General features: G+C 60.0%; 1 protein-coding gene across 1 annotated transcript in view; it reads right to left on the bottom strand.

The window, feature by feature from the left end:
• Positions 1 to 25,845, bottom strand: part of LOC106888583 (dedicator of cytokinesis protein 2-like) — a 79,289-nt gene extending 53,444 nt beyond the window's left edge. The window contains exons 1-22 of the mRNA XM_014942918.1: positions 25,744 to 25,845; positions 23,658 to 23,741; positions 23,444 to 23,484; positions 23,159 to 23,214; positions 22,956 to 23,052; positions 22,728 to 22,876; positions 22,149 to 22,284; positions 21,858 to 22,012; positions 20,995 to 21,076; positions 19,657 to 19,792; positions 16,773 to 16,848; positions 16,189 to 16,268; positions 15,737 to 15,862; positions 15,508 to 15,632; positions 14,843 to 14,941; positions 14,250 to 14,322; positions 13,243 to 13,346; positions 10,308 to 10,497; positions 6,471 to 6,568; positions 5,885 to 5,974; positions 5,230 to 5,330; positions 4,941 to 5,075 (exon numbers count right to left, since the gene is read on the bottom strand). Coding sequence (XP_014798404.1) covers positions 4,941 to 5,075; positions 5,230 to 5,330; positions 5,885 to 5,974; positions 6,471 to 6,568; positions 10,308 to 10,497; positions 13,243 to 13,346; positions 14,250 to 14,322; positions 14,843 to 14,941; positions 15,508 to 15,632; positions 15,737 to 15,862; positions 16,189 to 16,268; positions 16,773 to 16,848; positions 19,657 to 19,792; positions 20,995 to 21,076; positions 21,858 to 22,012; positions 22,149 to 22,284; positions 22,728 to 22,876; positions 22,956 to 23,052; positions 23,159 to 23,214; positions 23,444 to 23,484; positions 23,658 to 23,741; positions 25,744 to 25,786 — 2,276 coding nt within the window. The 5' untranslated portion in view covers positions 25,787 to 25,845. The remainder of the gene's footprint in view (positions 1 to 4,940; positions 5,076 to 5,229; positions 5,331 to 5,884; positions 5,975 to 6,470; positions 6,569 to 10,307; positions 10,498 to 13,242; positions 13,347 to 14,249; positions 14,323 to 14,842; positions 14,942 to 15,507; positions 15,633 to 15,736; positions 15,863 to 16,188; positions 16,269 to 16,772; positions 16,849 to 19,656; positions 19,793 to 20,994; positions 21,077 to 21,857; positions 22,013 to 22,148; positions 22,285 to 22,727; positions 22,877 to 22,955; positions 23,053 to 23,158; positions 23,215 to 23,443; positions 23,485 to 23,657; positions 23,742 to 25,743) is intronic.
• Positions 25,846 to 27,335: the final 1,490 nt, after the last annotated feature.

The raw sequence follows: 27,335 nt of genomic DNA, 5'->3' as shown, positions 1-27,335 counted from the left end.
TTTCAAATTCATCTTTCCTGTTCTGGTAAACGAGCCCAAGGGAACGGAGGGAACATGGCAGGTTTGGCAGCGATAACAAGCCTGTTGATCTGCCTGAGGCATCTCAGATGTGCTCAGACAAATGCACGGGCTGAGCAGCGGCTGGTTTACAGCCCTCCACTGGCTTCCACGTCAGTGCAAAGCTTAAGACTAACTCAAGAAAGGTCCTTTCCTCCCTCTCACCCTCAATGTTAAAAGTTACTAAACAGCAGGAGCCCCCGGCAGCCCCCTGCTCCCCGCAGCCCTGGAGCCTGGCCCAGCTGCTCGCCCTGACCCAAAACCCCACCAGAGGCCAAGAAATTTAAAGAAGTCTGTGTTAAAATAAGCTAAAGGAAATTAAGGTCCACATACAGCATCTTCTCTCACAGCAATGACACATTGCAATGAGCATCATTTATCAGAGATTTAATTATTTGGTAGATTTTTCACGGTCCCTCTTTTTAATGCATCTACTCATGACTGACTGGCATGGATTTTCAAGCTCACCTCCATCACAAACTCTTGCCTACAAAATTCTTAAAGAGGGCATGCATGAGTACGATACACTGTTTTAACAATCTTAAGACATATCATCAACACTGATTTCTGAACTTTTAAGGGTGTAATGACTCAAACCAGCACAGTATAAAGCAGTCGGAGCGTGTAGTTCAATTAAGCCAAGATAACGGCTGATTTGCATCGCTGCCGCAGACGCGGGTCAGATCGGTCTTTAATTTATCGCTGACATATTGGTTTGGAGGATCTCATGGAGAAAACTGGCAGGCAGAGCCCGGTCCTTGAGCCCGAGGCCTCTTGGGTGTAAAGACACTGGGTATGGTCCTGCCCCTTCCCCTGCAGCCTGGGGCTCCGGTACGTGCCTGAGCTCGAGGCGCAGCACAGAGATCCCACCAGTGCCGTCAGTGAAGCGGCAGGAAAAACCATCCAGCCACCAGCTCGTTAAGCAAATCAGCACGGACTGCAATAAAACCGTGCTGAATATCATTTACTTGGGAAGGGTCAGCGCGGCTCTTGGGAAGGGACATCCTGCTTGCAAACCCCCGGAGCTCTTCAGCAGGAGCTTCCAGCCGGACGGTGGTTGAAGCCCAGCAGCTGTGGCAGCCTTTGGGGACACCGGGGACTCCAGCAAAGTCCTTGCAGGAGGGAGGCCAGTGGGAATGCTACACAAGTCACCGGGTAGAGGGTGCAGGGGAGTGAGACGCCAGTCCTCGCAGGGGTGGGGGCAAAGGCAGAGCCCATAGGTGTTGCCTGCAGGAACTGGGGGGTCTGAGTGAGGATGGGCGAGGGGGCTGCGAGCTGCGAAGCAGGCGGCTGTGGAGGGATGTTGGCAAGAGCGAGTGACCCCAGCTCCCCCTACACCGGCAGGAGAGCAGGGCCTTGCATGGGACTAGCTCTGGGGTGACAATAAGCACTTTCAGGAAAACTTTGCCACCCTCAGTGGCAGCCAGAAAGCAGAAGCAGCCAGAGGAAGTGTCAGGGAGGAAGCAGCGAGCAGGAGACCATGTCACCCTGCCACCAAAGCCCCAGTTCCCCCAGCCCCGTCCCTGAGGCGACAGAGCCATGTGGGCGCCGGGGGGGAGCACTGAGGGGAGTCTGGGTTACCACAGCTGGAGCTGGAGACAGGAGAGGTCCCCAACATTGGGAAGGGTGCAGGGAGCTTTGGGGGGCTCCAACAGACCCTGTGTGCCCTGGTACAGTGCAGGAGGTGCCAAAGGGGAAGGTGGCTGGAGATGTGGCATGGCATCTCCCTGGAGAGAAAGGGCTGGGGGCACGTTCCCACATTTTGGGCACAGAACTTCCATGGCCGGTGCCAGGATCTGGCCCCTTCTTAGTCCACTGGCTCCCATGGCAGGAGGGGAATCAGGGAGCCCTTTCCCCATGCAGTGGCCACAGAGTTGGCAAAGGGGCTCAGGCAATGAACCTCCTGCCCCAAACCAGCTGGGTCCTGCTTCAATCATCCTCACAGCAACCTGGGATCCTGCTATGAGCTACTTGAGCTGCTCATCCGACTCCAGCAGTAGCACACATAATCAAATAAATACAGCAATCTGCAGTAACTTATTATAATTACAATCTAATTTCTTTAAATTATAGACTGTGTACAAATTGTAGCACCATTTAAAGTATTTAAAAGATCTAAGGAGTCCGTGTTATTGCGCTGTTAAGATCAGTAAGATAAAGGGAAGATGAATAAAAACACTAAATGTCTTCAGGGATGTCTTCATTCCAATGCAAACTAATTCACAGGGCTGTTTGCAAGTGCTCCATATAATTAATTTTCTCTGCCAGAAGTTCTATAAACTGGAGAATTTGCTCTGTATTTTCACATATCACAAGGAGGTAGCCACGTCAGCCTAATGCTGGAGCACCCCAGAGCTCTGGAGCAGTTGCCTGGCCACGAACAAGACCCTAGGAAGGGCTGGCAGGTGAGAGCCATGAGGAAGGACAGACAGGGCGTGCTGGCAGACCCAGCACTGCAGCAGGAGCTACATGAGGAACACCTGGCAAACAGCAAAGACAAAGTTGGGGGCAAAGTGAGATCTGAGAGTCCCTGTGGACACCAGGAACCCAACTCAGCTCCTCACAGCAAGCAGGGCACAGAGGACCATCGGGGACACCAACACATGTCCTGGCACCTCTGCACAGCGCTCAGGACTCTGGGTGGAGGAGACAGACCCTGGGCTCCTGTTCCGCTCCCTGGAAAACACCCGCTGCTGCGTGTGGAGGGACCTCATCTCCCGCCTCTCCCTTGGGACGCTTCAGCTTTCGGTGCCATGTACTTGGAATGAAAGAGGAACGTAACTTGCTTTTTCTGTAACTCTAATCAGTCATGTTTTCGATTTTCTGCTTCAGCCCAGCAGCACGACCAGGCTCTCCCACGCCTGCCCTGGGAGGCTTGTTTGTCCCATCGCACAGATTAGGACATGAACCCTGTGCCCACAGGGAACAAACAAAACCAGGTCCTGGGAGGACTCTGAGCAGATTTTGACCTTAACCTCAGCAGCAACAAGGAGCCATGGCGGCTCCCTGCCCCCTTACCCTGCTATCAGAGAATCAAAGAAGGGTTTGGGTCAAAAGGTCCCTCAAAAATCATTCCGTTGAACCCCCTGCCATGGGCAGGACACCTTCCACTAGATTAGGTTGCTCAAATCCCGTCCAACCTGACCTTGGACACTTCCAGGTATGGGGCATCCACAACCCCTCTGGGCAACCTGTTCCAGTGTGTCACTGCCCTCACAGTTAAGAGTTTCTTCCTTATGTCCAATCTACATTGAACCTCCTTCAGTTTAAAACCATTACCCCTTGTTCTGTCACTAAAGGACAAGTAAAAAGTCTCTCTCTCTCTTATAGCCTGCTTTAGAGCTTGTGCTGAGCAGAGGGATGAGCCACTGAGCCAGGACAAATTGGGGGGGGGGATGTTGGGAGCTGGCCCAAGCACCCCTTGCCCAGGTCCTGGGGCTGGCATCGTGCCACCTCATTTTGCTGCAGCACAAGAGTAAGTGCAAGGTTTCCCTTTCCCTCTCCAAGGAAAAAACTGCTAAAAAACTCCCAAACAGCACAGGCCGGGCAGGCAGAAGCTCTCCAGGAACGAGCTGGAAGAGCATGGCTGGATGCCAGAAAACCTCTCCAGTCACAGTGTCGGCTACGCAGGGGAGCAGGCTGCCCGGGGAAATTTTGCCATCTCCATGGTGGGAGGTTTTTAAGAGCACATTGGAAAAACCCACCCATCAGGGGCAGCTTGGGCAGAGCCAGCCCTGCCTTTGGCAGGAGGTCACTGCAGGTCCCTCTGGCCTTATGCACATGGCAGCTGGGTTAGCTGTAGGCAAAGGGGCTGGGCATTTCCCGATGCCACGGCACGTGGAAGCAGGGGTCAGGTCAAGGCCTGATGGTGCAGAGATGGACCAAAGCCACAGGTGCTGCAGGGAGACAAGGTGGGCTGCGTGCCAGCCCGGGGCTTACGGGCAACCCCACAGCTATGGCACCAAAGCCAATTTCACCAGCACCACGCACTCAGGCTTTCAATCAGCACGCACGCGGCAGGAACCAGCAGCAATTAGCCTGACGGAGGGCAAACCACAGGCTTGCTTCACCCCAATGCGGGTGTGTTGCCTCACCATCCAGTCACTTTGCAAACACTGAAACGCTGCTCATCAGCCGGAGAGCGGTTTGTGTGATGGCACCCATCCTGCCACCGCCCCTCACACCACAGGAGCTCTCCCACCCCGAGACAGATAGAATCATAGAATCGTCTAGGTTGGAAGGGACCTTAAAGATCATCTAGTCCAGCCATCAACCTAACTCTGACAAAAAATAAATAAGAAATAAACAATAATAAAAAAAAAGTATCACTAAACCATATTCTTGAGGACTGTGTCAACCCGTCTTTTGAACACCTCCAGGGATGGTGTCTCAACCACTTCCCTGGGCAGCCTATTCCAATGCTGGATAACCCTTTACGGGTTGGAAATTCCACAGATGGCACTGCCGGCTACCTGTGCCAGACCTGGACTGCTCCATCAGCAAACAGAGTACGCTGTGCACCAGAAAACTCCCAGAAACCTCAGGCAGAGGAAGTGCAGTGGGGGAAGAAAGCCTGGTTGGGGACAAGCCGACACAGCAGCACATCTGCAGAGTGCTGGGAGCCTTGGGTGCCACCCCTGGGTGCCACAGCCAACCCAAGCAACTGTCACCATCACCAGGCAGGTCAAGGTGCCAAAGACTCATCCCCAGAGCCAATAATTGGCACTAACACTTCTCCCGTGGCAGAGAGACCCCGCATGGGACCTTTCCTTTCCTCCTTTCAGCAGACCCTACCCCCAGGGACACAACACTCCAGCAGTGCTGGTATAGTAGCCCGGCACAGCATGGCACCTGGAGCAATGGAAGCAATCACTGGTACTCACTGGGCAAAGAGGTGCCGGGAGCGGACGATGAACTTGAAGATGTACTCCAAGGCCTTGAAGGTGCGTGTGAGCGGCTCGCAGGGCTCCCCCCGGCTCGCTTGGTCCACGTATTGTGTCAGCACTGAGATCAGCTTCCTGCAGGACAGTGACACGTTTGGCCAGGGCTCAGCAGGCTTCCCAGCATCAGCTGAGCCATGCCATGCTGCCTGCCAGATGCTCTCCAGGCTCCGGCCCCTTCCCTCCCCATGCCAGCCCCGTCTCTCCCGTGCCACAGCTATCGGGTACGCACTTGTAGGCGAGGGTGGCACTGAAGTGCTGGCGGATGTAGGCCTCCAGGACGGCATTGAAATGCTGGAACTTCCTGTCAGCCACCAGCCCCACGATGAAAACCTGGGGAGAAGAGGGCAGCAGGCATGGCTCGGTGCGGGCAGCAGGATGCCCAGGTGCCTGCAGCCATAGCCAGAGGGGTATTGACCCCTCATGGGGGCTGCTGGAGCCACCAGAGCCTCCTGCATGCTCGCCCAGTCTGCTGGGACAGGCAGATCTCTGAGGCAGAAAGCCCAAAATGAGCCACGAGCCCAGCGGCTGCAGGATTTTTCATGGCCAGCTTGCGCAGAACTCATACCATTATTGATCCCAGGTGTCCCACGAGAGCCACCCTGACCCCAGTGCTCCCCTAGTCCGTCACTGGGGTGACTCTTGTTTCAGTTAGAAGAAATGCCTTTGAATCTTTCTGGAATTGTCCCCTGGAGGGACAGCAGGGCTCTACTGCCCTGAGGCACCATAGCAGAGCCAAAGGCGCTGCACAGCTCTGAGCACGGCTTGTCTGGTCAGATCAGTGAGCCCCATCTCAAACCCACCCCAGTCTGACCTGGGCCCATCCTGCACTGGTCAGTGGAGTCAGACCCATGCTCAGTGTGTGCAGGGAAGCAAGTCCTGCTTACCAGGGCATCAAAGACAAGCGTGTCATAGACATCCGTGTCTGCATTCTCCATCATGATGGAGAACAAGGCATCCAATGTGTCCTGGAGGAACTGGGAGAGACAAGAGGACCTTGAGGGTTTGAGCACTAACTCCCAGCATCATCCTGGACCCATCTCTTAGTGCAGGAGTGACCTGCCTTCCTCAGCCTGAGATGTCTGCTCCTTTGCCAGGACATGACTCCCTGGCTCTGCCTGTCCCCAGGCAGGCAGCCCACTTGCCCCAGTAGCCCCAGCAGGGCTCCCCAGGGCCAACTGGGCAATTGCCACAGGCAAAGGCAGCACCTCTCCCCGGGGAAGAGGCGCTGAGGCCGTGCAGGGTGCTCCCAGTTTGCCCAGTCCAGCCCCAGCCCAGAGTGGCTCTCTGTGCTCCAGCAACTGCTCTCGGCAAGCTTGGCCAGGCTGCCAGGAAACTCCTGGTGCCCACGCTGCCACTCCTGGGAACTTTCACATCCCTCTCTCCCCCAGGAAGCAGCCACATGAGCAGGGAAGGGAGGGGGTGGGAGGGAAGATCCCGGCACTGTGGGAGTGGGGAAAGTCCTGGCTGTACCTTGATGACCTCCCCACCATCCACGTTCATCAGCTTTTGGAGGTTCCCGGAGAGGAGGCTGGGCTTGGAGCGCCACTTCAGCAGCCCCAGCAGGTTGACTGGGTGGGAGGAAGGGGAGAGTCAGCACACCTTCACTTGCTGCCGGACCCACGTGTAACCCACCCTCCAAGCTCCCTTGTCCCACCGTCACCACCCAGGGCAGCCAGCACAGAGAAGCCCCATCCCAGGGGATGCATTGCCACTCACTGGTGGCCCCACGCCGGGGGAAGCAAGGGAAGAGTGCCCATCATGCCTGAGCTCCTGGTACTCCGTCGTGTGGTTGCAGAGGCAGGCGCTGCCACCCTCTTTGAAACCCCGCAGGAGAGAAATTGAAACCTGAAACAGCAGGTCTCAGCACTGGAGCTGCGGCTTCCCCACGAACCCACGAACCTTTCAGAGAGACCTCAGCTGGGAGGCTGTGGGTCACTGTCCTCCCCACACTCATGCCCTCCACAGGCAGGTCTGGGACCCAGCGAGGGTCTCCATGCCCCTTATGCCTGCCCCATCGTCCCAGCCATGTGGCCACTTGCAGTGGCCACTTCGCAGCTCCTCTCCTGTGCCAAGCAGCGCCAGCCGCTGTGCCAACGGGCCAGCACCGTTCCCCAGGAGTGTCAAGGCACATGCAGAGTGCAGTCACAGCACCGCTGCAGCCAGTGGTCAGCACAGCGCTGCCAGGAGCCACCAGGACCCCACCAACCTCCAACTCCCTGTGCAACTGCTGCTCAGCACAGAAAGCTTCCTGACTTCAGCACCACAAAAGCATAAAAGTGGGCTAAATAAAAGGTTGTTACTGTCGAAGCTGTAATTGTGCCGCAGGAAGGGAATTAACCGAGCACCAGTGGCCCCAAGCCCCGCTTGCACGGAACCGCAGCAGCCCTGGACCCCGTCAGCGCGGCAGGGATGAGTCACCACGCGCTGCGTCCCCCGAGCTGCGAGGCTGTTGTCCCTGAGCCCCCAGCCCCACGTCAGGGCTGCGGTTTCCCCGGCTGCGTCATTGCACTTCAGCAAAAAAGCAGGAGGAAGCGTTTCCATCCGCTGGCCTTGCAGAGGCAGCGCTGCTGGCCAGGAGGGAATCCCGGCTTCCCCCTGCGCTCTTCCCCTGGCCGAGCACCGCTGCCGTTCGCTTCCCGAGTGTGCTGCCCGCGGGCTGCCGGTGCTCCCGTGCAGCGTTTAACTCTCCAGGCAGCTGGGGACATCACCTCCAGGCATTCATGTCACCCACCCTGAGGGATGGGTGGCTGTGGTGCTTTCTGCAGCGACACAGACACGCACATTGAAAAGGTGACCGTGGTCCAAGCACCAGCACCACTGTGCAGCACAGCATGGTTACACCTGGCAAAGGACCAGGCTGCTGGTCCCCATTATCCCAGGGCCACGAAGATGACCAGAGAGATGGAGTACCTCCCTCCAACTCCCTGTGCAACTGCTGCTCAGCACAGAAAGCTTCCTGACTTCAGCACCACAAAAGCATAAAAGTGGGCTAAATAAAAGGTTGTTACTGTCGAAGCTGTAATTGTGCCGCAGGAAGGGAATTAACCGAGCACCAGTGGCCCCAAGCCCCGCTTGCACGGAACCGCAGCAGCCCTGGACCCCGTCAGCGTGGCAGGGATGAGTCACCACGCGCTGCGTCCCCCGAGCTGCGAGGCTGTTGTCCCTGAGCCCCCAGCCCCACGTCAGGGCTGCGGTTTCCCCGGCTGCGTCATTGCACTTCAGCAAAAAAGCAGGAGGAAGCGTTTCCATCCGCTGGCCTTGCAGAGGCAGCGCTGCTGGCCAGGAGGGAATCCCGGCTTCCCCCTGCGCTCTTCCCCTGGCCGAGCACCGCTGCCGTTCGCTTCCCGAGTGTGCTGCCCGCGGGCTGCCGGTGCTCCCGTGCAGCGTTTAACTCTCCAGGCAGCTGGGGACATCACCTCCAGGCATTCATGTCACCCACCCTGAGGGATGGGTGGCTGTGGTGCTTTCTGCAGCGACACAGACACGCACATTGAAAAGGTGACCGTGGTCCAAGCACCAGCACCACTGTGCAGCACAGCATGGTTACACCTGGCAAAGGACCAGGCTGCTGGTCCCCATTATCCCAGGGCCACGAAGATGACCAGAGAGATGGAGTACCTCCCCTAAGAAGACAGACTGAGAGAGCTGGGGTTGTTCAGCCTGGAGAAGAGAAGGCTCCAGGGAGACCTCATAGCAGCCTACCAATATCTGGAGGGAGCCTACAGGAGAGCTGGAGAGGGACTCTTTCTCAGGAAGGGGAGTGACAGGACAAGGGTTAATGGTTTTAAATTCGAAGAGGGGAGATTTAGGTTAGACATTAGGAAGAAAGTCTTTACTGTGAGGGTGGTGAAGCACTGGAAAAGGTTGCCCAGAGAAGCTGTGGATGCCCCATCCCTGGAAGTGTTCAAGGCCAGGCTGGATGGGGCTTTGAGCAACCTGGTCTGGTGGGAGGTGTCCCTGCCCAGGGCAGTGGGGTTGGAACCCAATGATCTTTAAGGTCCCTTCCAACTCTAACCATTCTATGATTCTATTACGGTGGAGGTGTACGTGCCATGGTTCCCCCAAGCTGGACGCCTGTGAGGGCACTCAGAAAGGGCAGCCCCATCAGCCCTCCCTCCCCGCAGGGCCAGTGCTGGGTTGCTGGCTGCCAGCCCTGCTCCCCCCGCTCGCTTCAGAGGGGCACGTGCAGCACTTCGGTACCCGCCAGCGCTCGCTCAAGGTTGCCGACACCTCTGTGTTCTGCCAGCTCCCAAAACATGTTGTACAAGGCAAAATCCCATCTGTGAATGCTGATGCGTCTGTGCTGAGGTGGCACGTAGGCTCTTGGCTGCCCTGCAATGAACTGCGCAAAGCACCCCGGGGCCGGAAGCCCACGCTAGTTAACTGAGGACAGGGTTTAAAAACGGGTAGTCCCAATTCCCACCCTGATTTTGAAGGGTCCAAAAAAGGTCACGGAGCCCGCGACAGCGACGCTCAGCAGCTTAGCTTGCTCCAGCTCCCAGCTCAGAGCCACGGCACAGTCCCCCAAGGGCACAAGCGATTAATTACCATCTGCAAGGGTCTGCAGCAGCCAAGAAACTGCTAACTACCCACCGATGCTGGCAGCGGCTCCACACCCCCAAGGTGGGAAAAAGCTCCTGGAAACACTTGCAGCCTGTTATTGTTTGTTCTCATTCCCCCGCCTTGGAAAACTAATCTGCTGCTAACTCAGGAGGGCTCAGGAGACAGATAAGCCAGAAGAGAACCTTAATAAAAAGGAGGAAAAAATGAGAAACTCTCCAAGTTACAGCCTGGAGCTATCGACCCAGCGATATGCAAACAGAGCCTGCAGCAAACCACATCCCACTCCAGCAGCGCGGGTGCTGGGGCAGAACCTGGATCGTCGGGGCAGGGCAGCGCCATCCCAGCTGCAGGCGTTCCTGCTCACTCCCACTCCTCACCAGGGGACAGCAGCTCCCCAAAACCCCCCAGGACCGTGCTGCCCTGCCAGGAGCTGCCATTAGCCTTGGCAGTCCTGATCACAGCAAAACGCTAATTCAGCATTCACTGTTCCTGCTCTCCCTGCATGTTCGGCATGTCATCCTGCTGCCATTTGTGACAGGAGTGAGCCCCACTCCGGCTGCACTGTGACAGAGGGGGCCAGCACTGGCACAGCAGCACCAGCACCATGTCCCATGGTAGCTGGCAGGTGCCAACAGACAGCAGTGGAGAGACCACTGCTGGGAGAAGGGTGGTCTGGTGGGTAGGAATGCACCGTGGGGTGGGGGCACAGGCCTGCTGCCACCCCCATGGAGAGCTGGAACTCACCGTTCTGGGTCAGCTTCGTGGAGCAGACGAGTGTCGAGATTTGGAAGCTGTCCCGGGTCGACACGATTAAGCCCGACGTGCTTCCACTCACGCGGAAGGAGGAGCTGGAGATGAGCTTTGGCTCCGACAGGTTCCTCGTGGAGGGCAGGGTCAGGTACGCGCTGGCATCCTCCATCTTCCTGCTGTCACCCTGCAAGGCAGAGCAGGGCTCACACCGGGCACTGCAGCCCCATAGGCTTGGTTTTGACCCCACGTAAAGTGCCCTGTGTGTGGGACTTTGCTGTGCAGAATGGGGCAGGGCAAGGAGGTCAGCAGAGTAATGGTGGCTCCCATCTAACAGCATCATTATGGCTTGGTAATCTCTGGCTCGCGGGAGTCACTGGGATGGAGGAGCTGGCCCAGGGGAATCGCTCCCTGCGGTGCAGAGCCCGGCACAGACAGCGCAGCTGGCTCACCTGACATTAATTTCAACAGAGCATCCAACAAAGCTGCTCCCTGCGAGGTTCTGCTGGAACCTGTGCTCTACTGGGACAACTGACTGGGAGAGACACCAGACCCCAGCCGGTGCCACTCGGAGAGGACACAAGAACCGGTGGGTGGAAAAGCAGGGGGGGAGGCCAGTGACACACAGGAGCCTGGAGTCAAGCAGCAAGGCTCTGGGAATAAAACGTGCTCCTGAGCACTGCCATGGGGATGGACACGCAGCAGGACATGGACCAGGTGGCTGGTGCGGTCCCACGGCATCACTATCACCAGCCCGATGGGACGTTTCCTGCCTGCATGGGCATGCCGGGATCTCTTCTCAGGGCAGCAAAACAGCCTGTTTCTTTGTGTCCCCTACTCATGGACTACAGCCATGCTGCCCTGAGCTCACCAGTGCCCACTCACAGCTTGGCATTAGCACATTTTTCTTCCCCTGCCTGCAACCTCGCACGATAAACTTATTTCTGCTGAGGGTCAAAGAAAGATCGCAAAATTGTTTGTTGTTGGCTTTTCTCTCCACTGAGCGTACCCACAGCGGCCAGCTGACTCGCAGGAGGCTCTGCACTTTCCGAGGGCAGCTAAACCCACGTAGGGTAAACTGGCTTAATTTCAGACATTTTTCAACCAGCGTGAGATCAAGAGGTCTGAGGAGCTAAAAGCATTATCATTCACATTCCTCTGGCAAACAAAGATAAAAAGATGAAATAGCTTCTGACTCCCCGAATTGAGTCCCGGTGTTTGCCGGGAAAAGCAGGAGTCAGCCGGGGAGAAGACGAAGTGGGGCACGCCAGCTTTCACTAGCTCAGGGCTGGAGAATGCTGGTGAACGCGACAGTTCAGTAAGGGCAGCAACAACCCTTTAAGGAAAAAATGCATCCAGGAGGGAGGTGCGCAGGGCTTGATCTTGCTGCCCCATCTTGCACCAGCAAGTCCCAAAGGTGCTCGGTGATTCTGCCACAGCAGTGGAGGGGACTGGCCCCTTGAGAGCCAGGGGTCGTGTCTGCAGCTCTGCAGGCCACGGCAGCAGTTAAAGGATTTGGGTCTTTTGCCCAAAAAGAACAAGGAGGAAGGACACAGTGACAATTTCAAACGCGTAGGAGCTGCTGTGGAAGAGAAGTGCTAGTCTGTCCCTGTCCCCAGGCTGGGGCCCCTGCGGGAGGGAGGTTGGGCATCACAAGAGCTATAGATGAGGAACAGTAATGGCAGGACTGGGAGAGGCTGGCTGACCAGGTGGAGTGAGCCTGTCCCGTCAGCAGAAGCGTGCCCGAGCAAGGATGGCTCAGGGAGGGCTGGTCCTTCCTTCGGGCAGGAGGTGGACAGGACTGCCCTGGTATGGACAGACAGCTGGATGGCAGAGACCTGCAAGGGCATAGGGGTGACTCAGCCCCCAGCGGGGCAGCTCCTGGGGCAGGAGCGCTCCAGGGTGACACAGGGTCAGATCCACAGCACAGTTCTCTGACGTGGGACAACAGAGAGCATAGTGGGTGCTGGCAGCAGCCCATCTGCTGCTGGGACATTATGTAGCTGCAGAAGTAGCACCGAGGTGCTAAAAGAGCTTCCCTAAAAGGAAAGGAAATGCGGCGATGAAGAGGAACTCCACCGAGCTCATGGGAAGCATTGGCTGAGTCCTGCACAGCTGCCCACAGTGGGTGGGAGACAGATCTACTTACTCAAGAAAGACGCAGGACTTGGGAAAGGAGATGTAACTGTTACTCGAGTAACTGTGGTCACATTGCCAAGAATGGCAGGGAAATTAAAGAAAACTTCAGCTAAATACCAGAAGCAGCCAAGGGGCTGAGGTGGGAAGGTCACCACTGCTGGCAAGGAACAATAAAGCACTGCAGACACACAGAGGCAGAGTCCTGAGATTGCCCCTGCAGCAGGGACCAGCTTGCACCCTCCTGGTCCCCTCACCATGGCCAGCCCCAGCCCAGGAGAGGGTGACACCAAGACAAAGCGAGGCAGCTTGCTCATGGGGGTCTTTCACACTCCAGCATCAGGGCCCACTGTGTTTTTTTCCAAATGAATAGTGGATTTGCCCTCCTCACATTCCCTCTCTGTTCTCTCAGAAGAGCAACCAAGCAGTTTTAGGCAGAAAAACGCTGGTGAAATCAGGTAAAGTGTAGCAAATATCTTCATGGGTACATTCTCTCCTAAGTCAGATACATTTAAGTTACCTTTTTCTAAACAAAACTTGTCATTTGCAAAGGAGCAGCACAGAGATTAGAGACGCTGTGTGCAGGGAGCCGTGGCAGGAGCCCCCACCATCAAGGACAGAAAGGACGGGAGGGAGGGAAGAACTGGAAACCCTCCGGGGGACTTTGGGTACGTGCCACCAGTGCAGCAGCTCCAGCAGGGACTGGGACCCCAACCCCACGCAAGAAGCTACTGGGAGAGCCGCCATCCTGCAGCCTCCCTGCTTCGAGGCAGGGGTCTGCCTGCGCCCCCCGTACCTTGTACAGCACCAAGTCGTGCTCCCCGTCACGCAGCGTGGTGCCGTCCGGTCGCATCAGCTTCACAAAGGCCATGGAGAAAATCCGCTCGCTTTTGTCTTTGGCTGGAAAAGACAAACACGGGGCGGCTCAGGGGGAGCCCGAGGACGCACCGCGCGGGCAGGGAAAGGGCAGCTCAGCTGGGGGCTTCTCCAGAGCCAGCAGCCGGAGGGGGTCTGGGAGGGGGCCGCTGGGGAAATGGTGTTTCTTTTCCTGGAGCCCACCAGCTGCGCCCACGCACAGCGAGACCCCCCTGGGGCACTCGGGAGAGGTGGCTGCTGCAGTGTTTGGGAACCTCGCAGGGGCAGAGGCAGCCACAACAAGCTGATGGGCAACCAGAGGAGCCACCAGGCTGCCAGCACGTGTTTCCTGGGCAAGTGGCCATCGGAGAGCTGCCTCTGTGGGAATGAGACAGGTTTGGGGCAAGGCAGGACTTGGGGCAGGCAGGGTTTGGCTCACACAGGATCAGGCTGGCAAGCAGCAGCCTCAGCTGCAGGTCCCCACAGTAGCCCTGGGGAAGGTCCCCGCAGTCATAGGACATGCCACACCACGTCCCATTAGTTCTCAGCTCTGTGAAGGCACCACAGCAGCATCCCTGCTCCGGGAGCAGTCCATCCTCTTGGCCACACACCGCAGCTTTGCTGAGGCCAAACACCACAGGATGCAGAGGGGGTGCTCTGGAGAGCCAAGCGCAGGCACTCAAGGAGCAGCTTCATGCAAGAGGCAGCAGTTTGCCAGAGATCTGCTGCCCACCATGGGCAGTGGGGACACAGCAGAACAGGGGTGATGGCTTCCTTCCTCTCCCACATGAATCCAGCATACCTGATGTATCCCTGCACAGGACAAGATGAGGGCCACTCATGGGGCCCTCCTGTTCCTGCAGGTCCTGAGCTGCAGACAGCCCACCTCCATCACAGTCCTTGCTGGGAAAGTTAGCAGAGGAAGACATGAAGAAAGGAGATACTTACAGTCACTGGAGGAGCGATGCCGGAAGGTGAATCTCAGGTGGGTCTTGTGGACATCTTCAATGGGAACAGCAATCTAAGAGAGAGAATGTGTGCCCACATGAGGACAGGAGGGCATGGGCTGAGCAACCTGGTTGGCCAAGACCCCTCTCTGCTTGGGCAAAGGCTGTGCTGAACTGTCAGTTGCTTAAATCCAAACCCATGTGCTTTCCTTTTAATTAATGAGGCTCAATTGAGACACGGGTGTCTGTGCAAGGCTGGTGGTGTACGTCCATGAGCCCGCAGGGAGAGGCAGGAGCGATGCAGGAACACTGCCAGTGATACAGCACACCCAGAGCCCCTGTCCCAACACTGCTCATCAGCAGGGGCAGAGGACACCCTCCCTGCTGCAGGTCACCCTGAGTCTCCATCCAGGGGTTAAGCTATGACATCAGCAGCATCTCACGTCCTCCACATCCTTTCCCCCTGAAAAGTCAGCCCTGGTGGGGTGTCCCCCTCTGGCAGCTGAGTCCAGCAAGGAAGAGCGAGGGACGCAGCCTCGGTGGGTCACAGCCCCTGTCCCACTTCAGTCCCTGTGCCCCAAGGCTCGTACAGACCTTCACCGTCTCCATCCATCGCTGGTGCCGCTGCTGATAGTAGACCACAGAGCGGTACTCGCTTGCTGGCTTGTCCCCCGCGCCGTGGTAAATCACATTCTGCAGAGAGGGCGGCAGCAGAAGAGATTCTTTGTGGTCAGCTCCTGACATTACTTGTTACAGATCAAATAAACTCAAAGGGCCAAAGAATTTTGCATCCCCTGCTAACCCGGACCAGCCCCTGAGTGGGCCAGCCCCCGCAAGCTGCTATCCCCTGCCCATGCCATGGCAGCCCCCACCTGAGCCCCCCCAGCACAGGCACCCCTGAACAACAACCCAGCCAGTGCAGGGTCATGGGCTCAGAGGGCAACGAAAGGCTTTTCCATCCCCTCCACCAGGCATGGTACAGCCTCCAAAAGGAGCCAGCAAGGGACACGTGACCCTCTGGGGCACAGTCACTGCTTGGCTTCCATTGCCCCATGGGAATAGCATCATCAGGGAGGGAGAAGGAGGTGGGGGCTGTGCCTTGGAGCAGCTTCAGGGGCTCCAGTAGCCAAAGAGGCTACTCTGGCTCGTTCGTGCCAGCACCAACGCCAGCATCCACCACGGAGCTGCTGTCTCTGTCCAAGACAGGGTCATACAGAGGACAGTCCCTTGCCCCAAGGCTGATGCAGTGCCTGCCATACCTGCATGACGCTGCCTGACTCATCACAAACGCACACCGTCACCTCCACGTTCTTCTGTGTCTTCTTGTTCCCCTTGTCAAACTCGCCCTGCACCAGTGTCAGGTAGATGTCGTTCCTGACATCTCCTGTGGGGACAGCCCCGTCAGCAGGGCCAGGTCCACTCTGCAGCATGGCACCCTGTAACCCCCAGAGACCATCCAGGGATGATCCAACCCACCACCCTGCTTGCCTGGCATGATGACCTCTGGATAGCCCAGCTTGCGTGCCACCACCGTGCTGCGGTCCACAAGGTGGGGATGGTCCTTCCGTACTTGGCTCAGGTCTCCCCAGAGCATCTTCAGGGACACCCAGAACCCTTCCAGGACAGAGTGCAGGATGTCACCCCATGGTCTGCACCAGCTCAGCCCGAGCTGTGCCATGCCAGGCAAGGCTGCTGGCCATGCACACCTCCTGTGGAAGTGTCTACCCCTTCTTGGGCTCAGCCTGAGGGGCAGGGCTGGCCAGGGACCAGAGAAACCCCATGGACCCCATGAGGAGCTGCATGGGGGGACTGCCCCAGGGGGCACTTCGGGTCCCTAAGCAGCAGCCGCAGGGAAATGTGAGATGGACTGGGGAGGGGTCTTGCCCCATCCCCTGCTGCATACTATGACATAGAGCAACCACACAGGGCAGGGGCTCTACCTTGTCCCTTGTGGTTGATGTCCTTCCCCTCCACTGCTTTTCTGATCATGTTGTGAAGAAAATCGTTGTCAGCAGCTGCCCTGCAAACACCAGAGCAGGGTCATTGGGAGGGGCTCCCCAGCCAGGCACACACAGGGAACCCCAAATGGCTGCTCCCCACAGCCAGGCACCAATCACCAGCAAATGGAACAGCAGCCTGGATCCTGCAGCAGCTCCCCAACTTACTGGCTTCCAGCCTGCCATAATGGACGTGCAGGAGGGCACCCACAGCAGACCTGGGACCCTAAGCATGCATGTGCCCCAAGGGGCCAGGAGGTAGAGCTCCAGTTGGGGCTACAGTATCTCTGAGTACATTGTTACCCATAGAAATATCCTCTTTCTAACCTCACTGAAGTCCTGGACCTGGCAACATCATGTCCCAAGGATCCATGGTCCCTTTTCAAAGCCATATTTAATAGAGAAATCTTTTCTCTTTGATCCTAGCACCTCTTGTCCCCTTGCAGCCCCTGTCCTGGTGCTTGCCAGGCCCACAGAGTGCTTCCCCCCCCGCCCGCTGCCCCCCTGCCCAGCCACTTAGGACTCACAAGTGCACGGGGATGAAGTGCTGCTTGTCCTCGTCGCTCTCACACTTCCCCTTGGTGATGTCTGTGATGTCCATCACTGCAGCAGCACAGAGGCAGAAGCATAGGATGGCTGCAGTGGGTGCAGCCCCAGCACCAGAAGCCTCCATGCCAAATCCTCCTGCGACCAGCACTCAGGACAGTTTTGTCCTGTCCTGAAGTCACCACTTTGCCTGTGCCACCAGCACTGACTCTGCTGTGCCTCAGCCAGTGTTCCACAGGGAGGTCATTGTGGCCCACCAACACCCCTCTGCCACCCCATTCCAGATGGCACCGAGCTGTGTGGGGCTCTTAGCAGGGAGAAACCCCACACCCACATGGCTCCACGGTGGATGGACATGCTGCCAACAAGCAGTGGGACTTGGCATCCCAGCACAGCTCACTCATGGGAAACGCTCCCAGGGAGGCCAGAAACAGCTCCAGCATCAGCCCCCAGTGCAGGAGAGGGTCTTGTGCTGGAGCACAGACTGAAGACCAGTTGCCCTTTGGACTCTCCCCTTCTCCAGCTGCCCCAGAGCAGACCTGGCTGCTCGGGGCTCACACCATGTGCCCAGTGTCCTGTCCAGTGGTGTGCCTCTGGGGAAGAACAGCATGCAGAGATGGTGCAGCCACCAACCAGTCACCACAGATGAACCTCAGAGCTCCAGGGCAGATTTTGGCCAAAATAAGCTGTATCCAGAACCTCTCCATTGCCCACAGACAGGGGGTTTGGTACAGGATGGACAGGGAACCATAGAGTGGGCACCAGGACAATCCATCTGGCCCCTCCCTGGGGATACACTCAGCTCAGAGTGCAATTAGATGTCGATATGTTTGTAATTCACCTGGTAATTCTTCTGTGGCTGAGATCCTAGCACACAGTAATTAGCCAAGTAAAATCAATACTTTCCGAGGGAGCCCATCCAATGAGGATCAATACCCAGAGCAGGACCATGGGCTGAGGTGGAGGCGGGGAAGCTCTCCGCTCCACTGGGGACAGGCGCCGTGGAGGAGCCCAGGGCTGCTCCCAAGGGCAGCCTCCCTATGCCACACAGCAAGGAGGGATGGATGGGCCTCCCAAGTCTCTCTGCTCTGCTGGGGTGGGTGCATTGCGATCCCATGGGCATCGCAGCCCCAGTAGGGCATGGACAGCCCATGGGGGATGATATGATGGCAGCCAGGGGGACCCTGGGGGGACAGGGCAAACACAGCCATGCAGAGGCAAGCAAGAATTGGGTCCATGCTTGGGATGAGGGCTGCCTGGCTGGAGGCAGGAGCAGCCCTGGGGTGTGGCTGCCCCAATCCACTACGCCCCATGGCTAGTAAGCCCTATGGAGCCCATGGAGCCCAGTGGCCAAAATATGAGTGCTGGGGAGGGCTGGCGTGGGCAGCACTGGAGGGATCTCCTTCCAGCACCCACGGCAGACCTTGTTCTCACCTGAGATGCCGAAGGGCCGCCGTAGGCCTGTGCTGAGTTTGCGGCTGAAGGTGTCCCGGAGGTCCATGCGTCCCACACGGATGATCTGGCACACCAGGAAAAGTTTCTCCCGCTTCAGGTCTTTGCTGCCCAGGTCCTGAGGCAGGGAGAGGGGCTGCGTGAGCTGGGTGCCAGCAGCGCCGTGCAGGGATGTGCCTCTGCCAGCACTGGGTGATTGCAGGGTACCTGGGGCTCTGCGGGAGGATGAACCAGCAGGTGCAAAGCCACCATGTGTCCCTGCACCCAGCACCCCGGCTCAGCCTTCAGGGGCTGGGGAGACCCTTACCACTGTACCCCATAGAGGAGTTCACCTGGCAGGCACACGGCCCCACTGCCCCAGGGAGCCTGGTGTTTCTGTGCACCCCAGGGAACGCCAAGCCCAAGGGATGGGGACAATGCCAGGGCTGGTGAAGACCAACAGCTCCGTGGGGCACCCACAGGCCAGGCAGCACAGCCAAGAGGGGCACACTGCCCTGGAAGGTAGCAGGTCTGACATGGCGTAGGGCTTGGTGGGGTGGCCACACACCCCAGCTCCAGGGACCCTGCAGGGACCAGGTCCTGCAGGTGCTGCCCCTGTGCAAGAAGCTTCCTGCAGGGCTGCGGCACAGGGCAGGGTCACACCGCAGTGCACGGGGACACGCAGCCGATGCCAGCAGCGGGCATGGGTCAGAGGTGGGTGAGAGCCAGGGGAGCTGAACTGCCAGGGCTGGAAGTGCTGATGCTGCTCATTAGCATTGATTTCCCCAGCTCATCTGCATATCGACGGCCCCTCTTGGGCTCTCCTGAGGGTCAGCTCAGCTCTGCTGGTGCAGCGGGAAAAAAGCTGGGTCAGCAGGCGCCTCCTGCATCTCCTCCTGCCCTCGGCCAGGGACCACTGAGCCCGGCTGTGGGCAATAGCTGGAGATGGGGGCACGGGCACCCCAACATCCCCAACAACCTTGCACCTGGGAGGGGAGGCCACAGGGGGCAACCCCATGGCTGGTGCCCACATCCCAGTGCCAGGACTGGGGTCTGCATGGAAGTTATGGGGTCAGCTGGGCTGGGGGGGCACAAAAGAAACGAGCAGCAGGCAGTGAGCAGCTGGGAGGAGCAGTGGGATTCGGCTGCTTGGAGGGGGACATGGCCTGCAGCAGGGCCTCAGGAGCCCTGTGCGCTCTGCTGGATGCAGCCCAAATGCTGGGGGGGGACGACGGGGGGGACACCTCTGCAGGTGGGGGAGGGAGGGAGGCGCAGGCAGCTCTGCAGGAGGGGAGAGGCAGGCAGCAGCAGCAGTGTTGTTCCCTAGGGGTCGCCCATGGAGCCCAGTGGCCAAAATATGAGTGCTGGGGAGGGCTGGCGTGGGCAGCACTGGAGGGATCTCCTTCCAGCACCCACGGCAGACCTTGTTCTCACCTGAGATGCCGAAGGGCCGCCGTAGGCCTGTGCTGAGTTTGCGGCTGAAGGTGTCCCGGAGGTCCATGCGTCCCACACGGATGATCTGGCACACCAGGAAAAGTTTCTCCCGCTTCAGGTCTTTGCTGCCCAGGTCCTGAGGCAGGGAGAGGGGCTGCGTGAGCTGGGTGCCAGCAGCGCCGTGCAGGGATGTGCCTCTGCCAGCACTGGGTGATTGCAGGGTACCTGGGGCTCTGCGGGAGGATGAACCAGCAGGTGCAAAGCCACCATGTGTCCCTGCACCCAGCACCCCGGCTCAGCCTTCAGGGGCTGGGGAGACCCTTACCACTGTACCCCATAGAGGAGTTCACCTGGCAGGCACACGGCCCCACTGCCCCAGGGAGCCTGGTGTTTCTGTGCACCCCAGGGAACGCCAAGCCCAAGGGATGGGGACAATGCCAGGGCTGGTGAAGACCAACAGCTCCGTGGGGCACCCACAGGCCAGGCAGCACAGCCAAGAGGGGCACACTGCCCTGGAAGGTAGCAGGTCTGACATGGCGTAGGGCTTGGTGGGGTGGCCACACACCCCAGCTCCAGGGACCCTGCAGGGACCAGGTCCTGCAGGTGCTGCCCCTGTGCAAGAAGCTTCCTGCAGGGCTGCGGCACAGGGCAGGGTCACACCGCAGTGCACGGGGACACGCAGCCGATGCCAGCAGCGGGCATGGGTCAGAGGTGGGTGAGAGCCAGGGGAGCTGAACTGCCAGGGCTGGAAGTGCTGATGCTGCTCATTAGCATTGATTTCCCCAGCTCATCTGCATATCGACGGCCCCTCTTGGGCTCTCCTGAGGGTCAGCTCAGCTCTGCTGGTGCAGCGGGAAAAAAGCTGGGTCAGCAGGCGCCTCCTGCATCTCCTCCTGCCCTCGGCCAGGGACCACTGAGCCCGGCTGTGGGCAATAGCTGGAGATGGGGGCACGGGCACCCCAACATCCCCAACAACCTTGCACCTGGGAGGGGAGGCCACAGGGGGCAACCCCATGGCTGGTGCCCACATCCCAGTGCCAGGACTGGGGTCTGCATGGAAGTTATGGGGTCAGCTGGGCTGGGGGGGCACAAAAGAAACGAGCAGCAGGCAGTGAGCAGCTGGGAGGAGCAGTGGGATTCGGCTGCTTGGAGGGGGACATGGCCTGCAGCAGGGCCTCAGGAGCCCTGTGCGCTCTGCTGGATGCAGCCCAAATGCTGGGGGGGGACGACGGGGGGGACACCTCTGCAGGTGGGGGAGGGAGGGAGGCGCAGGCAGCTCTGCAGGAGGGGAGAGGCAGGCAGCAGCAGCAGTGTTGTTCCCTAGGGGTCTGTGCTCACCGTGAAGACAGCCTTGAGGTTGTTGAGCAGCTCAATGTCCTGGGGGACACCCGTGCTGGCCCAGCGGATCACGTAGCTCTCGCTGTGAGAGGAAGGCAAGGGGGTGAGGAGCCCTCAGTGGGGCCGGGCACCAGGACAGGAGAGCCGGGGCTGGTGTGGGACTGGCCAGGCAGGGGCTGCAGCAAGCAGCCTGTGAGCAAACACCACAACATGGGCTGGAGCCCTTCGGCCATGGGCAGGGTGCTGCTTGTGCCCCATCCATGTGCCCAGCCCCTGCCAGCTCCCACTGCACAGATCCCTTGTCCAACCAGTGGCCCCAGTCACAGCATGTGGACTGGCCCAACCTTCCCCCCAGGGAGCATGCAGGTGCTCCGGGCACACCAGCTCACTGGTCCCTTGCAGGGGACCATGCTGTGCCACTGGTACCCAGGGTCTGGCACAGGCTGAGCTGGCTCCTGGCTGCCTGGGACCATGGGCAGATCAGCACAGGTCAGCACACCAACAACAGGCCACAACGCACTGGGCATGGCCAGCCCTGGGCTGGGCGAGCCATGGGCTGTCCCACGGGATGTGGCTGCACGCCTTGCACGCTGCCAACAAACCCTCTGGCTCCAGAGGAGACAACCTGGCTGGAAGGGACACGCTTCTTTCTCCTCAGTGAGATACGCTGGTTCCTGATGAGCTGGGCAGGATGGGCAGCCCAGGGGTTAGGGCTGGGCAACCGGGTACAAAGGGGCAGGAGCTTCCCCACAAAGGGGGGACAAGACCAAGAGACACTGCATGGAGCAGCATGACTGGCACCCGCCCGAGCCGGGGTCAGGGATCAGGCAGCAGGGCCAGTCCTGCAACCACTGGGGTCCCACCTGATCATACGCTGCTCGCCGGGGTCGTACAGTGCCATGAAGAGCTGTGCCTCCTCGCCAATGTTGCAGACGAAGTTGCGCACGCAGAGGTAGAGGCTGTGGGAGGGTGAAGCCGCCAGGCGGGCGCTGCAGTGCAGCGCGTTCTGCTGCGGGCTCTGCGGGGTACGAGGACGCTCAGCCCCACAGCTTGCCCCCATGGCACGGCGGCCCCTGGCATGGCACAGCCACACATGGGGCAGCGGGGTCTCGGCACAGAGGGTTCAGTGCACTGGGGCCAGCTCTGGCTCTCACCGTCTCCTCCTGGATGCGCTGTGTGATGATCTGCGCAGCCTTCTTGTGTGCCTGGAAGAGGCTGATGATGCTGGTCCTGTCGGGGTCCAGGATGTTTTCGTCCTCATCCCGCACCACCAGGTCCAGCGCAAGGATCCTGCAGAGGTTGGGACAGGGTGAGGCAGGACCCAGCACATCTCACCAGGACTCTGCTGCCTTCTCATGGGCTGGCACAGAGGCTGAGGGTACAGGCAGAGTGTGGGGGTAGGACAGATCCCGATAGGTCCTGGCCAGCAGCAAAGCCCTGGTAAGGGGACAAGAGCCAGACAGCACCAGGGATGGTTTCCTGCCCCAGCCAGGGCTTGTTGGCAATAGCCCTTGGCTAGGTGGTTTGCACACCCACCAGCACACTCACTGGCCCCAGCCACCACGGGACAGCAAGGAACAGGGTGCACCAGGGACACCCAGCCAGGGTGAGGAGGACACAGTGATACTGCAGCAGAGGTGCCAAGTGTCCCTTGGCATGGCACAGCCTGTGCCTGAGGCAGGGGCAGATGTCCGCCAGCCATCCCACCCCCTGCATTCCATTCCCGCTCTCACTTGTTGCCGTAGTCGATCTTGCCGGTCACCTCTTTCTTGAGCTGCAGGAGCTCGTCCTTGGGCAGTGTCCCTGAGAGCAGCTGCGAGCGCCGCTCCATCAGCTCATACATCATCTGCTTCACCTGCCGGTACCGTTCCATCTGCCCTGCCTGTGGGCACCAGCGCAGGGTCACTGTGTGTGCCCCCACCACCCCCAGCTCCCCGACACCACCTGTCCATGGCCCTCACCACATAGAGCTGCTTCCAGATGGTGGCCCACTCCCGCAGCGTGGTGGTGATCTCCTGCACCATGGGCATCTCGGCAGGGACTACACTCTCCTCCGCCCTGGGAAGAGGCACAGGGAGCCCTGGAGCCCTGCAGCACCACACGGGCCCCCATGCTGGGCAGGTGGATGGGGCCCACCCACCCGTGCCCCTTGTCTGGTACCTACCCCCTGTGCTCCACCACGGCACCCTTCAGGTGGATGAGCGAAGCCGGGAAGATGCCCTGAGGGAGCCAGAGCTGTCATCACATATAGGCTGGGCAGGAGACAGCCCTACCCGGGGGGGCACAGCTGGGAGCCCCCACCCCAGAACCGAGGGTCCCGCAGAGGGTCTCAGCCTGGCATTGCCACAAGGTGCCTGGCACATCCCCCCAGCAGTGGTGGGGTGAGCCACTGGCCATGCCCACACACACACACCCCCATGCCCCAAGCCCCCAGCAGCCCCTCACCTACCCGGGCAGCCCTGTTCCTGAGTGAGTACCCACGGTACCAGCCTGCAAGGGGAGGGAAGGGGACGCCGTCAGCCGGGCTCGGGGACCCAGCAGCCCATGGTAGAGCAGGGCAGGGCTGGGTGCCTGCTGGCAGCACAGGGTCAGGGTGCACCCCAGCCCCTCCCCAGCAGGGAGAGATGGCACGGGGCTTGGCCAGGGCTGCTGGACCCCCTTACCCTCAGAGGCCTGCAGGATGTGCACCGTCTCCCCAATCTGCAGCGGGAGGTGATGCTCGCTGGTACGCGGGAAGTTCCACACAGCTGCAGAGAGAAGGGCCAGGAGCTGTGAGCAGGGGTCCCTCATCTGGACCCCCTCCTCACCCAGCACAGCCCGCCTGGGGCTCTGTGTACCCATGCCCTTCAGGATAACATGCCCCGTGGCCACCCTCCCAGGAGACAGTGCAGGATCCCAGCGCCACACAAACGGCATGAGACCTCTGAGGAGGTGCAGTGCGAGGCAGAGCAGTGCTGGTCACAGCGGAACAGGGGTGGGAAGGGGACCCCAGACCCCAGGAGAGTTGCAGCAGAGCCTTCGTGGCACCAAGCACAGCAGGAGCCATCAGCCCACCCTCCTCCAGCACAGGGGGGTTCCCTGCCTGGTGTTATCCCCGTCACGCTGCCTGCCACCCACAACCCAGGCAAGTCCAATGGTCCCACTCTCACTGCAAACAGCACAGGGAGGCAAGTGCCAGCCAAGCCCCTGCCTGGAGCAGCAGTGCTGCCACCCTGGGGCTGGCAGCTCAGGGACACAAAGCCCAGTCCCTGGGAGCAGCAGGAGCTGGTGGTGAGGGAACAGGCAGCAGGGGGTTACAGGGGCAGCGGGGCAGTGGGAGTGCAGGAGCTCACTGGCGGTCAGATACTTCCTGCTGCAGCACAGGCTGCAGTGGGACAGGCTGTGGTTAGTCCTGCTGATATTTCTGGTCATGGGGACAGTGATCGCTCTGTCTGGTGGAGGCGGCCCTGGCTTGGCCCCAGGAGAGGCTGCACTCTGCACCAGGAGACAAGTCCCGTGCAGACATGCCAGCACCCAGGGGGTCCCTGCTGAGACACTGCCCATACCCACCAGCAGCTCCAGTCAGGGCCAGCCCATACTGCAACACCCCCAGACCTGCACCACCCATCAGGCCCCCTCATGCTGGCCCCGGCACACACTGCAGCACCAGGAGCCCTGAGGTCCCACGGGACCCCTCCTGCCGCCATGCCCTTCACAGAAGGACCCAGAGCCAACCTGGAGCAGCACCTGGCCCTGGTCCAGGCTCGCTCCCCTCCAGCCCCTTCCCACCCCTGCCATGCCCTGGCCGGGTCAGGCTTCCTCACAGGATGGTTAGTGCCAATCGGGCACAAGCAGGAACCGAGACAAGACCCTGCACCTGGTGCTGCCCAGGACCCCGCAGGGGCTCAGCCCTTCCTCCGGGTGCTGCCGGCAGCACAAGGCGGGGGTGCGGGAAACAGCCCTGGCCAGAAACGGGAAGAGGCACAAGGCTGCAAGGGCTGGCTCAGGGCGCAGGGCACAGGGTGTGTGTGCTTACACAGGGGCTGAGGCTGAGGTGGGGAGCCTGAGCTGGGGGGTGGTGCAGGGAACAGGGCTGCCCAGGGCTTTGCCATGACTGATGCAGAGGCTGGGAGCAAAGCCCCAGCTGGTGGTGGTTACAGGGATGGTTCTGGGCTTGGGAGCAGGTCATACATGAGCTAATGATCCCTGTTAACAAGCTAACCACCCCTTGGGTAGGTGGTTTTGCACTTCAACAGCCAGGCTGAGCCTAGACACTTAGCTCAGAGGGGGCAATCCTATGTCAAGCATAGAAAACACTCAGCCCCGAGCCCCACTCAGCCCCACAGCTCCTCATCCCCATCCAGCATCAGCCACACTCAGCTCTGGGTGCGCGGGTCCCACTGACAACTGCCCTGCTCAGCCCTGGTCCTCCAGGGCACCCCACCAGCAGCCCACCCAGAGCTCATTCCTGCATCCACCAGCCCACCCGGGGCCGCCATCGCAGGGACCTGTCCTCACCTCACACTGCTGAGCACTGCCACCAACCCCACCCAGCCCAGCACCACCGGTGCCATTCACCCCACAGACCCACACCATCACCCAGCCACCATCACCCACCCCTCCACAGCCCTCTGCCACGGAGCCACTGCAGCTGGGGGGCAATAGCAGTGTCACCCTGGCCACAAGCGCCCTGTCCTGGCAGCCCCATGCCCCTCTGCCAAGGAGTCCAGCAGAGCCCGGTGGCCGCTCAGCCCCGAAGCCTGCACTCACCCACGCCATACTTCTCCTCCTTAGTGGGCAGCCACGGGGCCATGGCCAGCCGTGCCGTAGGGGACCAGGGCTCTGTGCAGGGCGGCTGATGGTTCCTCCTGCCGCGCTCCTCGGGTCACGTGTATCTCACCGGCTTGTGCAAACCTCCGCTTCCTCAATGCACAGCCGGGTGCTGCAGGGACCCACCCGACTGTCTTGCACCCTTGCACATGCCAGGGCAGAGGTGGCGGGGATGGAGCTCCTGGGACCCCACCACACCACCCTCCTAGGGGCCGAGGCTCAAGTGGATCACTGGCCCTGCCTGTGGGGTGCAATGGGGCTGCTGGCCCTGGGTGATGCTGCAGCACTGTGACCCACTCCAGCTGAACACCGCCACCAGAGCTCCAGCCAGCTGGAGCCCAGAGCAAGGGCAGCCCTGGCCACCCCACAACATGCGGAGCTGCAGGGAGCCATGCGTTTGGACCAGATGCACTGCTCCAGACCAGCACCACTGGGATGAGGCCTCTGCCCCTCCAGCTGGTGCTGGCCCGTCCCTGTCCCTCAGGCACGAGGCTCAGTGGACCCATACCCAGCCCTCCAGCCCCTGCAGCACAAGGACGGTGAGAGAAGCAACAGCTCAGCATCAACCACTTCCTTCCTCCCGCCTGCTGCAAACCCTGGCTGTCCAGCACTCGCAGGTCCACAGGGACTGTACGCTCGTCCTCTGGCCCTGCTCAGCCTCCAGCTAGCGCTGGCCAGGCCCTCTCCTCCTGCCCGGCCATACTGCTGTGGGATCCCTCATCCTCCCACTTGTGGCCAGCCCAGGTGGAGTTCCCGCTTTCACAGCTTGAACCACGTCTCCATTGGCCCCTTTGAGGCAGCGTCGGCTCGTTCCTTGTGTCACCTGCACTCCCTTTCCAGACCTTCTTCTCCTCCGGCCAGCCTGACCCTGCACTGGTGTAGCCCTCGGGTGCAGCTACCCCATCCTGTGGGTCATCCCATGCTCCAGAGCAGACACTCCTGGCCCAAAGCCTGCTCCAAGTAGCCCTCACAGACCCCCCAGAATGGAGGAAAAGATGATGGAGGCAGACGGGGAGCCCCACAGGAAAGGGGGCTCGAGCAGGTTTGGGTGAGATGCCAGAGCTGGGTGGGGGGACCTGGGCAAACATGGGCAAGGGGCAAGGAGGTGGGCCAGGAACATTTAAGGGCCCCCCAAGCACAAAGGCTGTGGATGCAGCTTCTGCCCAGAGAGCTGGAGGGGATAATCTGGAGATGACCCCTCCACCAGCACCTTCCCCTCTGCCTGGGCAGGGGCACGGCAGGATCCCTGGCTGGGGTGGCAGCGCCCGGTGCCAACACAGCGCATGGGGACAGCACGCCGGGCCGGGCCACAGCTGAGGCCGGCAGCAGGGAGAGCCGCTGCCCAGGGCCAGGGCCGGCGGGTCCTTCTCGGAGCTGCAGCGGCAGAGCGGTAACGGCGGGCGGCTTCGGAGTCCCGCTGTCTGCCGGTAGCCGGGGCTCCCGGACCCCGCCGGCCCCAAGTCCCGGGGCCAGCCCGGACTGCACAGCTCCACGGCCGGGCTCTGCGCCCCCAGCCCCGGCGGGAACTCCGC

This window comes from Calidris pugnax, unplaced genomic scaffold (genome assembly GCF_001431845.1).
Source record: "Calidris pugnax isolate Ruff unplaced genomic scaffold, ASM143184v1 scaffold15, whole genome shotgun sequence".
NCBI lineage: Eukaryota > Metazoa > Chordata > Aves > Charadriiformes > Scolopacidae > Calidris > Calidris pugnax.
This window is presented reverse-complemented; position numbering and strand designations above follow the sequence as displayed.